This window comes from Austrofundulus limnaeus, unplaced genomic scaffold, assembly GCF_001266775.1.
Source record: "Austrofundulus limnaeus strain Quisiro unplaced genomic scaffold, Austrofundulus_limnaeus-1.0 Scaffold69, whole genome shotgun sequence".
Lineage (NCBI taxonomy): Eukaryota > Metazoa > Chordata > Actinopteri > Cyprinodontiformes > Rivulidae > Austrofundulus > Austrofundulus limnaeus.
Genome location: NW_013952471.1, coordinates 490,619 through 503,446, shown reverse-complemented (window position 1 = coordinate 503,446; position 12,828 = coordinate 490,619). Strand labels below are relative to the sequence as shown.

The 12,828-nt window shown below is 41.0% G+C and overlaps 1 protein-coding gene across 1 annotated transcript in view; it reads right to left on the bottom strand.

Moving 5' to 3' along the window:
- Positions 1–495: 495 nt before the first annotated feature.
- Positions 496–12,828, bottom strand: part of trpm7 (transient receptor potential cation channel, subfamily M, member 7) — a gene marked incomplete at its 3' end in the record, with an annotated part of 34,128 nt that continues 21,795 nt past the window's right edge. Inside the window, 21 exon segments of the mRNA XM_014010433.1 lie at positions 496–549; positions 811–839; positions 940–977; positions 1,052–1,113; positions 1,209–1,299; positions 1,626–1,714; positions 2,059–3,302; positions 4,416–4,548; positions 4,630–4,808; positions 4,905–5,037; positions 5,271–5,445; positions 6,612–6,863; positions 7,019–7,147; positions 8,748–8,891; positions 9,169–9,324; positions 10,876–11,104; positions 11,184–11,461; positions 11,613–11,747; positions 12,022–12,162; positions 12,241–12,294; positions 12,376–12,510. Coding sequence (XP_013865887.1) covers positions 496–549; positions 811–839; positions 940–977; positions 1,052–1,113; positions 1,209–1,299; positions 1,626–1,714; positions 2,059–3,302; positions 4,416–4,548; positions 4,630–4,808; positions 4,905–5,037; positions 5,271–5,445; positions 6,612–6,863; positions 7,019–7,147; positions 8,748–8,891; positions 9,169–9,324; positions 10,876–11,104; positions 11,184–11,461; positions 11,613–11,747; positions 12,022–12,162; positions 12,241–12,294; positions 12,376–12,510 — 3,880 coding nt within the window.

Genomic DNA, 12,828 nt, shown 5'->3' with positions numbered 1-12,828 from the left:
TATAACCAGAGAACATTTTCTGTTGACTGGTAAATATAAATATTCTTATTTTTTATGACATTAAGAAGAAATAATAAATATACTTTATTACTTGCTGAAGTCATCATTTTTCAACTAGCTAAAGTCTAAAATACAGGCTGACTTCAGGTCTGGTTTAGATCATTGTTACTTATAAATTATATATTTTTCTGGTATAAATCTGCTGTTTTACATAATTGTTGAATGAAATTAACATAATTATTAATTTATTGTAAAAACATGACAGATAATCTGTGAAACAGATCCAGTTCAGCTGCTGTTTATCTATTAGTTTCTATGGAGGCTGTGAGCTGTTGTCCTGTTTGGTCTGTTTCTGCTCCTCCATGCTGTCAGGCTACCAGTGGACGGTATGGGCGGGGTTCAGTCTAGTGATATTTACGTCTGTGCTAAAAGATGCTTTGGCTTTAAATTAAAATTACAACAGAGGAAATGCAGCTGGTGAGATCTTACACTCACAGTCCTTTCTGGGCCCGAGGTGAGGGTGGCGTGCAGCGTACAGAGAAACAGCAGCTGAAAACACAGTGAAGATTTTATTAAATACACAGAGAAGGACGACATGTGCAGGCTAAATAAAAGTTTTTATCTTCATTACTACTAAATAAACAACTTTACTTTCTTTTCTAAAATTAGGTTCGGTAAAAAAAAAAAAACCACAACCCTAAACAATAATTTATCTGTGAAAATAATCAGCAGAGAGGTTAAAGGTCATCATTTATAAAATGTCTGACTGAACAGAAGATGACCCTGAGAAACTGGAGAGAGACGTCTTACCGTTTAGTGTTTCTTGCTCAGGGGGTCTCCTAAAAGAGAAAAGACAAATAAATCAGACAGACYCCATCATGTTTAGGTTTGTTAAATTCAGTTTACAGTCATTAATTGTTGGCTGGTGAAAGAACTTACAGGCTGCTGGCTTGAGCTGATTTGACCTGAATTCTTTCCTGGCAGAGAAGACAAATGTTTTTAAAAAAGATTTAGTTTTGTCTTTAGACATTAAAAAGACAAGAGTTCTTACAAGTACTGCAGCTCTGGGGATGTCTTCAGCAGAAACTCTGCTCCTGTCCTTCTTTGTCAGAGCTACAAAAAACAACCAACCAGAATGTTTCCAACATCAGCAGYGACAGAGTCTTAGAAGATACAGAGGAATAATTATCTTTTCTTTTAGATCTTACTGGAGTCAGGGTGAAGAAAAGGTGGGTTTCTGTAAAACTCTGTGAAGCCGGCGTACGAGTTGACGGCTCTGATGAGACCGTGACCTTCGGCCTGCAGCCACATGAAGACGAGCCCATGGAAAACAGTCAAGGATTAATAGATTAAAGACAAACAAGATAAAATCTGTTTTCTCCATTTTGACTTCTTGGTGTAGCTACTGGAGCCGAGCGTCTGTCTGTGGTGAGATGTAAGAGCAGAAACTTTCTCACACAACATTTACCTGAGCAGGTGTACAGCCAAGATGTCGGGTGTGTTGTCTTGTGGTTTCTTTATAGATATATACAGTATTACACATATCTTCTAATCTCTATTTCTAATTTCACTATTCTCTTTACTTTTTCTTCTTCGTTTTCTGAACYTCACTTTGAAACACTCACCTGCGCCCTGCTCTGTGTGGTCGGGCTCTGCTGCCTGCTGGAGGTCTCTTTGGGTGTTGAGTGCTGAACATCCAAAGTCTCTTTGTGTCCTGAGTCAACACAAACAATCACACAATTAGAAACTCTTCGGTGAACGCTGCGATGCAATCAGAGCTGGATGAACTGATTCAACACCACTTCAACGGTGAAAAAAAKAKKCAAAACAAAACTCTAAAATCAGACTCTTATTGACTCTTCCCTGCGTTATCCTCCACCTGACAAACATAATATTATTATATCATCATTCAGCTCAATAAAACGTGGTGTTTCAGTCACACTGTGTGAACTCTTGCCACCCACAGAAGCAGAGCGAGGAAATGAGGCAGAAGATAAAGGTTGAAGAGGCTCCCAGCACCCAGCAGCCCTCAACCTGAGCTCACACTAAGACTCAAACCTCTCATCTCTGCTTCTCTCGACATCATCTTCTCGCCGTCTTTGTTTTCCGACTCAGTTTGATCGTGGCACCGGGGGGCCGCTGGTTCTGAAACACCGCCTCTCGTTCGTCTGTGGGGTCTCCCGGTCGCTGCAGCAGGGGCCTGTGAGCAGCCTGGTTGGAGAGGCGGTGAAGCCTCTGGACCTGGGAGGGTGTCTGTGTGTGTGGTTCTTCTCAGAGCGCCACGCTGGACGTCTTCCTCGCTGAACYCTTCATTCACAGACCCCCGGATGGCGCCCTCCTCCCCCTCCCCCCTCCTCAACCCCTGAGTATTCTCAGGCTCCCCAGCGTAAGCAGGCATGCAGGCAGGCTGAGCAGAGCTGGATTTCTCAGAGACAACAATGACTGTAGGGTACACACAAACACACTTCTCCTCTTCCTCCGTCTGTATTTTCTCAGCAGCACACTTAGCTTGGTTCTCATACTCACCTACAAACGCCCCAAACTCTACAGGAATGTGCTCWGGCTGCGGGGGCTGGTGGTAAAGTCCAGCCAGGGCGAGTTCGGGGTGGCTGGAGCCACTGGGCTGGGATGGGGTGCTGATTTGGAAGTGAGCAGCAGAGGAGGGCACACTGGGCAGGCTGGATGGGGAGTCGGGAAGCTGCAGCTCTTGTGGACGGGTTAGTTTGCTTTGGGAGAGCGGGAGGCCTCTGTGACGGAGCTCCGGAGACGTCCCTAAAACAGCACTTTGGACAAAGGCACTGGAGCCGGCACCGCCCGAGGAACCAGCCTCTGCGGCCAGGTGTCCAAGCCCAAATAAGCTCCTTTTCTCTGGACTCAACGCTGGGTCCAGCCTCAGTTCTGTTCCAGGGCCGGGCCCGAATCTTCGATGGCTTTCCTGCCCAGCTCCTCCTTCAGCGCCGGTCCCGAAAAGAGAATCAGCGATGTTGGCTCCTGCTTGAGGAAACGAGGACCCAAAGTAGGCCCCCACGCTGCGTTTCCCTATGACGGACATTTTGGAGTCTGCTGGCACAGGAGCAATGCTTGGGACCACGTTCTTGGACAGACTGAGCTCCTGGGTGATCTGAGTGTGGACCTTGCTGGCCTCGGAGGCTCTCTGAGCAGCTAGAGTCTTCAGAGTGTCCACAGTCAGAGCCGAGAGGTCTTGCAGGTGACCGATCTGCGAGTCCAGCGTGTGCAGGGAGCGCTTTATAAAGTTCACCTTGTTGCCGACCTCCTTCAGCTGCAGACACATCGTCTCAACCCTGGAAACACAAAACAGCTTCAGAACTCATTGATTAAAAGTTCAGCAGAAACAGTTTCAGACCTGCAGTGTAGCTAATATGAATACTCCAACTCTCCTACCAGCCTAATATCTAAACAATTGTTTCTCTTATTTAACCTCTTGAGCCCCATGCCCCCYATAKRGGGGGCAAAACAGCTTTTTCTGTTTTCTATTTCTTTTAACTTGAGATCTGTCAATTGAACCTGGACATGTTTGGTATCAAAACAAAGCGAAGAATCTTGGCTAAAAGCTCATGGAAACTGTTTTTACATTCATCAAACACAGTTCAAACGACAGGCAGTTGAATCAGAAAGTAAACAAACTGTACAAAATGGGATTGTTACAAATCTGTAAAGGACAATTTTTTTATATCATTTTTTAAAGCAAGTCAAAGTATAAATATGTTGTAAAGTGTGTTAAAAGTTGGTTTTTTACTTGATTTTGAGTGAATATGATCTAACTGAAATCAAATATAATTTCTCATTATTTTATACAATATATATGGTGACAAATAAATGTTTGTTCTTTAAAAAAATATCCAAACATTCAATAACAAGTCTTATAAGGCAGGTAAGAAAATATAAATAAAGTAAAAACCTAAGATTTCTTTACATTTATTGATGGTACCATCATGGTCTGTCCTGTGCAGAACGACAAAATTATTTCTTTACTAGATTCTCTGTAACTTTGCTCCAGTTCATATTAGCAGCATGAATCTTTGCACGGTAATGTCCACAAGTGGTTTTTATGGTTTCCAAGAGTTTTTAGCCRACTTCATTATGGTTTTAAATGAATTATATACTGTCTAATGAAAAAAATAGTCAGATGAGAGTGAAAAAAAAACAATTATGTTCCATCCCCTATATCTCTAAAACCACAGCAGCTGTTTTAATACTCARACTTCTGATGAAATCTCTCAAGTGTTTGCTTTATTTTGACACCAAGATTATTTAAGTAGAGTTTGTAAATTCTGAGATACKCTCAATTACATTTCGGCATGGTATTTTGAGAAAAAACCTCAAGAAAACCCCATGGCGCTTAAGAGGTTAATTCAACTGTAAGATTATTTTAGATACGGTGAGGACAGTCCCACCTTTCTGAGGTAAGACGTATGCGCTCCTCGCTCCCTGAATGATGCTGATCGTCCTTTTCATGGAAGTACGTCTCCACGCACTGCTCCTCAAAATCATGAAGCTTCTTCTGGTCTTCCTCGGTGAGAAACAGCTCTGAAAGTAAAGCAGGGTGTTAATCGTTCGTGCTGCTGAGCTTTTTGTTTTTAATGTAGAAAAGCYGGATCGTTCAGGTACTTGGTCCATAGGTGCTCTCCTTCTTCCTCTTGCGACACATGCAGAAGAGGGAGTAGACGTGGGACAGCAGGATGAAGGGCGGTGGGAGGACAGGCTTCTCGTGGTAAGCCATAACAAAGTGGTAGCGCTGGTACTTCCACACCAGATTAGAGATGGACTTTACTTGTATATACACATTGCTAGAAGACGGCAAAATGAAGAGTCAGTATAAAAAACTATGAACACACTGGAACCACACAACAGGGGAAGTTGTCATTCGAATGCTTTTCACTTACTTAAAGAAGGCAATAAGCAGGTTGACCATCAGTATGTACTGTACAAAGAGGTAGACGGCTTGTAGGAAAGGAGTGAGCCACACTCCTGGACCACACAGGGACTTTGCTTCCCCTTCAGTGTTATTGGCACAAACTGAGAAGAAGAAGATTGCTTCTATCATACAAACAGTAAGATTTTCCTAAACTAGATTTTAAAGGAAAGCAAGTCGACAAAAACATTTTACTGTATATTTTCTATTGAGCAATGAATTAATGGAAGAGGTCACTGCTGCAGTGAKGAAAGTTTCAGTGTGAGATTAGGTGTTACAGGATGATAATCTGCTGACTCAGGCTTTAAATTGCCCTTACACTGCTCAGCATCCTTACCGTCTATTTCATAGGCATACACTTCCCCGTACATCATCCAGTATGGTTGAAAAACCACATCTTTGGCTAAAGTCCAGCTGGGCTCCTCGTTTGGGTAAAGGATGGCTTTCCTTGGTACCCCGTAGCTCAGCAGGACAACAGTCATGATCACCACGATATAAAACATGTTGGCCACCTGCAGGGGAGAGCACAGAAGTGAATGACTGAGTTTTCAGTAATACATACTTTAAATATTTAAATCTCACAGACTTGAGAGTTTAGTGTGTTTGAATCAGCCCTGGGAATCTAACACAGACAACCTTTTAGCATTTTTGCTTAAAGGGAAATTATTTTACTTTCCTGTTAAACAAATAAAACTAACATTCTTCTATTCTTTAACTTAGGTTCAAAATTTCAAAATTAAAGAAAAGTTGTTTATAATGCGTGTATTTAAATTCTCAGGGCCAACAAACTATGAACACATGAARGGAGCATGAACATTTGAATTAAATCTAGTTTCACTACAGGGGGTTTAAGAAGTTGGGAATAATATATTTGTTTTCTTGCTGAAATTAAATCCACTGTAGTTTTAGTTACATGGTAATTTTTTACATGTATTTAGTATTTTATGTATGAAGTAATAAAACTGCAGCTAGCATGCACACAGGTTAACGATAGTTAAAATCCAACTAGCAGGACCTTTGAACTGTCAGGAAATGAGGGAAAGATGAACCCAACTCAGAAGAACACAACTATGAGGGTTCAAAAATACATTTAATAAATTTAGATAATGTCTAGTCAACTTAAGCCGAGCTATTTTCCTGCTAATTTAATAGAAACCTCAGCAAGGAACCAAAAAACATTATCCCTTTATTAATAACCAGTTAAAAGATACATTGTGAAATTAAAAATGTAAAAAGCACAAAAGGACCGGACATGAGGGACGTGATGTGGTCACTTAGAGTTAGAGTTTGGTACAATACCTGATAACAGCATGTAGATAATCAGTGCTGTTTAAATGTGAATGTTCAAAGCAAAACAAAACATGGACACTGATGTAAACAAAAACAATTAACAGTGTTTGTCTTTGCAGGACAGCAGCTCTTAAACAAAAATGGCAAGTTAAAATATTTTGCCTTTCATCTCACAATACTTCTGCCAYCAACAGGATGAGATGATTTGATTTTTGTTTGGTACAAAACAAACTAAATATTGTTTAACTGTTCAGACATGAAATCCCTCAGTCTTAGCTGGACCAGATTTTATCAGTAAACCCCTACTTAATAAAACAGACATTCACATAATTGAAAAAGTGCAGTTCAATGCTCACTCAAACSAATATTTTCATTATGAAGAACTCACCATTTTAGCGATCATCATGACATAYGGTCCAGCTTGCTGGTTCACAGCCAGTATGTCCAAGAGGCGAACGTACCAGAAGATGATGTTGAGACAGTAAATTGTCCTCCCCGGGATGAAGAAGACACCTTGACCCAGCCTCAAGCCGAAGCCGATAAAGAACGTCACGATAGCCAGAAAGTCGCAGACGTTAAAATAGTCGCTGAACCACACCTTTATTTTCTGGCCTATTTTACCTGCTTCAGACATAAACATCTGAGAAAAGAGAGAAGCCGAAAGASAAGGGAGAGACATGAACAGACTAACTTTTAGTAAAAATCTGCTTAAAAAATACTTTTTATTGTCTTTAACATATGAAGTTATGGTACCCATTAACTTCAACTGTGAATATTTTTGTTAGTTTTACACACCTCTCTGATTTTCTCGATGGCAGAGGTGAAGATATAGAGGATGACCACCCACTCCTGAGGAGAAGGCCAAACKGGCAGTTTCACCAGGACTACATAAGTGTACAACATCAGGAAGCCCAGGTAGAAGAGCTAAACACAGGAGGCAAAAAAACATTATGGAAAAACTGGCAAATCGACACATTTAAAACAAAAGTAAATTAATACACAACTAAACAATTTGTCTTGTATACAAAACACTTTATACTTTCGAAAAGGTCTCAAAACACTTATTTCCCTTCTAAAGCCTCTGGCCTCCATGCTCAGCTGCTGGTTAGGTTTCTGCTTATAAACTGAGAGGAAAAGACATTTAATTTTCTCTGTCTGAAGTTTTTGATGAAACCAGCTCACAAAGCCAAGTGGAAAAATTATATAAATGTAGGCGAGGCTCCTAAAACAACTAAACTYCTGTCTTTAAAGCAACAATGTTCACCAGATTACAAATACAGAATTACTGGTTTTGTATGATACCAGTTACATTTTTTATGTTGTTTCCATTTAGCTTTAGGGTTCAAATATATTACTAAATATTTTTGATGTATTTTATTTACCAACATCTTAAGATTGTCAGATCTGCCCTCTAGTGGCCATAATTCAATAATGCAGCATCAAAGTTGTCGTCTGGACAACAATTCTTAAAAACCTCAAAACCTTACAAAACAATTCTTAAATTATTAGGTAAAAACCTAATAATTAGGCATATAGTTTCTAATGTTTGACAGTTTTTAAGACTTAATTTTACTGCAAAAAACTATTGTTTAACATCTGGCATCTACTGCAAAAGATGAACAGCTATTGTCTGAATAAATCTCATCAGTGAGTGTGTATAATCTTTAATCAGACATTTATAGTTGTCAGGTAGTTTTTTGGTCATTATTTTTAAATTGCAGTAAGAAACATTTTACCTGCCTAATATTAGTATTTAAACCGTGCCACTGTCAACGTAAAGCACTGCTGCAAAAACGTCAAGAGAGAATAGCTGTAGACCCTTTACTTGTTCAGAAACTATATACTGCTGCTTCCCTGGGGGGAATCAACACGCTGTTTAAATAAAGCTGCTCAATCGAACCGCAGACTGTGGGAAAAAATACCCACAGATGTAAGCAGACACGCCAGTCTCCTGGTGCAACTTTGATTAGGTCCACAGCTTTTTTTTTAAGCAGCTGGACCTTGACAAGCAAGGCTCGAAGTGATGGAAAAATCAGCTATTCTCCCATGGGTGATGCATGAGTCAGTGATGCAGTGTTGGGCTGATGTGTTGGAATCAGGATGGAAGCAGGTACGGCAGATTTAGATAAGCTTAGGCAGAGACTATATTATGTAGCCGGGTGTTCACTGATGTTATCAGTTCCAACAACCTGAYAACTAAACCTTTGTTCTGCAAATAAAACCAGCAGCAGCACGGACTCACGGGGTCCTGAGAACCAGCCTCGGGTCTTTTCTTTTTAATATATATAAATAACAGCAAAAGCAACTGAGAAGAAATGAGGTGAATGTGCACATGAAGGTTTAAGAAAATGTGTTTTAACGGCCTGAGATCACTGGCAAAATTTTAGTGGGTAAAAATGTGTTTAAAAACTATTCTTCACAGCTTTTCCAAACGTGTCCCGTCCACATAGATTTATACCACACACACACAAAAATATCATTAAAAAGGGAATAATTTCAAAGATTAGTAATTAAATCATTATACCGTGTTGAACCAAAACTTGACAATGGGAGCGTGGTAGAAGGCGTGGATTTTTCTTGTTAGGGGCAGCTTTCGGGAGCGGACYTGTGTCTCCATGTCATGTTTCACCTCCATGTGCTCATGGGGTCGGGACTCTTTGAAGACATCCTGCAGAGAGGTTAACAAGATCCCGTTAGACCAGCTATGATAAGGATGAGCAAATGAATAATCTGATGGAAAAGCATCATAATACGAGTATATAATAATACTGCAAAGGGTTGATGCATTAAAACTGCATGTCTGGATCACTTAACTGAACCTACTAGGTGCGTCTTTAGCATAAAATAATATTTTCTCCCTCATATATTCTCGATTATCCAGTGATTTATTAAAGCTGCCGGTGGCACAGGCTTCAGTCAGTCACAGAGAAGGAGTGAGGTTTTACCATCTGGATGTCTTCTGTTATGTTCTGAAAGTTGTGCTCGCTGTCCTCCATGGTCATCTGGTGATCATCTTGACTCTGAGGGATATGAGCCATCTCCGCTTTAGATTTGTACTCCAAAAGCAGGATGGCAGGAAGCACCAAGATACTCAGAATCACCTGGAGGTGCACACAAACACACACAGACACTCATGTGGGTGGCTGCTGCTATGTTTGTTGAAAGTTTCCACATCAAACCCCCAATAAATCGCATTTCTGTATCATTTTTACATTTTTCTTCTGGTTTTGTAGAACTGTTAAACCTTGGGGCACCAAATGTGAACATTCATTTACTATCTTTGACTATAAATATGTCAGTTTGAAGACCAATTTCATGAACCTTGAAATGATACTTTTCTCATGAATACCTAATAAATCTAAGCTTTTACCTTCAAAATAAAATGAAAACAACCCCCCAGGGGCTCCAGACCTTTATTACAGAGTTTCATTGACTGTTACGGGTCTTAAAGGGATCCCTGATTAGTTGTAACATTAGACTTTATTTAATAAACATTTATTTTAACTGTAAAATAAAGACTGTAAAAATACTGTAGGATGTTTAGTTTTAATCATTTTTAAACTAAAAGTTTAAAAACATATTACTCGGACGGGGCCATTTTATTTACACGCAAAGCATTCCGGGTAAATGATGACGTGGATAGGTCCTCAGTGTGAGGCTGCTAGCGAGCTATATCCACCCTGAAGGTTAATCTTGGACAATATCTGATGATCGACTCTTTTAAATGAAACCAGAGAGCGTTGACAGWGAGGAGAAGGTAGAAATGACTCAGCCTGGAACTGAAAATATGGATGGAGGACAACAGAGCTGCTTCATGGAAGAAGAACCTCAGCTTAGCCTGTTAGCTTTAGCGTTAGCCCCGATGCTATCACCAAATATATATGTATTAGCTCAGCGCTACACATTCTCCTCTCATCACTGAGGTCCTCCATCCACATGACAGAGAGAGGAACACAAAAATGACTCAGTCTGCAACTGAAAATATGGATGGAGGACCTCAGTTTAGCTCGTTAGTTTGCTGCGCTAGCACCGAGCTAATACATGTAAGGCAATAGAGTGTTGGCGCTAGCGCGAAGGTTAACAGGCTAAGCTGAGGTTCTTCTTCCATGAAGCAGCTCTGTTGTCCTCCAWCRATATTTTCAGTTACAGGCTGAGTCATTTCTACCTTCTCCTCTCTGTCAACGCTCTCTGGTTTCATTTAAAAGAGTCGATCATCAGATATTGTCCAAGATTAACCTTCAGGGTGGATATAGCTCGCTCACACAGACGACCTATCCACGTCATCATTTACCCACAATGCTTTGTGTGTAAATAAAATGACTCCATCCGTGTTAAAATATATTTTTAAGAATTTACAAAACTAAACAGCCCACAGTATTTTTACAGTCTTTATTTTACAGTTAAAATAAATATTTATCAAACAAAGTCTAATGTTACAACTAATCAGGGATCCCTTTAAGGTAAAGAAAGAGTATAGTCATGTTAAAGGTGCCCCAAGCGTTAATAACCACAACACAACTAAAGTTTAATCAATTAAATTGTTCTCAAACTTTAAAAATCAGAATCTCAAAGACACATGCTGATTCTCAAACTAAAAATAAGCCCAGTTTTCTGTTTGCGACCAAAAATAAAAGTCTAGATGGAGCATGAACCTTGTACCAGGAGTTCTTGCGCATGTTCAGCCGTCCCATCCACATGTCCGACAYCAGCATCTGGGTGCAGGTGTGAGCAACAAAGGGCCGCAGGTGAGAGGAGACGGCCAGCTTCAAACAGGTGGAGTTGCTCCAGTTCTTCAGCTCGTAGGTGAGGAGCTTCATGGCCATGGTTTCATCCTGCCTGAAGGACTGCTCCAGTAGATCCACTGCTAATGTTCCAAACTCACTGATACGCAGGTCATTAACGTTAGTCCATATTATTAAAAACWCAGGAGGTGATTTTCTAAAGCCACAGAAAAACTTACTTTGAGTGCTCTTTGAGCTCCTCTGAGGTGTCGTCCACCACATCGCTCTTCTTGGCCTCGTAGCTCATAGAGCGGCAGAGTTTACACGCCACCAGCGCCTTTGCCATGTTCTCCTCTCCGTGCTGCCAAAAAAACAGAGACATCTTCTGCCTCTTCATCAGCACCGACCACACCAAGAGCTCGTTGAAAGGATAGGGGAAGCGGCGGGTCTCTGGGTCATCGATATCCACAATCTCCTCTTTGCTTCTCTTCTTGTTCTGATCAGCAGCAGTCTCCAACTGAGGACAAGCACAAAAGGAGGATGAAAAGGGGAACTGGGAGGTAAAGTCCTTCTCAAACAATGACTTAGATGCAAAAACACTGAAAAAAGTGATTTGGCTTTTCTTGTTTAAATGAAAGCTTGTGTTTTTTTAATCAAACAGCAGTTACCTTGGGTTTGTATGGCTGGGCAGTCTTGATGAAGTGATTGTGTCTCGTCTTCTCCTTCTTATCAGCCTGCATGCTAAAAGTATCGTGATTTTTCCTCAAATGAAAATCAGGACCTGCRGTGTGGCGCCCAGACCTCTATGCAGAAGATAGAAACATTTTCAGAMTCACTAAACCATGACGACCCCAATGACCCTCCGCAGTGAGGGCTGAGTAGTTTTAGTCTAATCTGAGTGAGAATCTGAGTACATGACACGGCCTCTCATGCAGTTAGAACTCCACACACTTCAGACATTTTTTAAATTTATAACTGACCAAAAACAACGATCCAAAGTGACTTCACATCTTTAAACAATCATCAGAGGTTTGAGGTTGTTTTGGCAGCAGGATGAGCCACATTCCCCACACTTACCCTGTTGATGCCGTGGAGATTGTTGTAAATTATTCTGAAGCGTTTCCTTGTGTAGTTGCACCTGTAGGTCCCGCCCATCAGGTACTCAATGACCAGACCTACATCGATCAGAGTGATTTTATAGTTTGGAGGAAGATTACTCTGCAACACACAAACACCAAACATTTAGAAGACTGGAGTTCCCGTCAGCTGGAGCGACCCTACGAACTGACTGCTAACCTGTTTAACGTCTCTAACCAGGTGGAGGAGAGTTGGGTTGTTGGGAGGATGTTTCTGGAACAGATGAGAGTATTATAAAACAAATTTCTCCTCAGCCCGGTGTATATTTATGTTGTAGCTGGTGCATGTTGTTACCGTGTTGTACAGCTCCTCCAGACGACTGATTGTCAGAAAACGGTGCATGCTGACGCCATTTTCTATGAGCAGCTTCACAAAGTCTACCCTGTCCATCACCAGAGCGTCCAGCATGGCTTGCTCCAGAGAGCTCACCTAAGCACACAAACAAACATTAGCATGCAATAATGGAAGGTATTTTCATGATAAATCATTATTTATCTTAGCTTTAGCACAGCTGATTGAAATGAACGAGTGATTGGCAGGCTTCTGCAGAACATGATGACCTGCTGAAGAGCAGGGAAACAACTACAACATACAGGGTATGTTGTACACACACACACACACACACACACACACACACACACGAATACAGGTGTATGTACCAGAAACACACACACACGAACACACACACACACGAATACAGGTGTATGTACCAGAAACACACACACACACGAATACAGGTGTATGTAC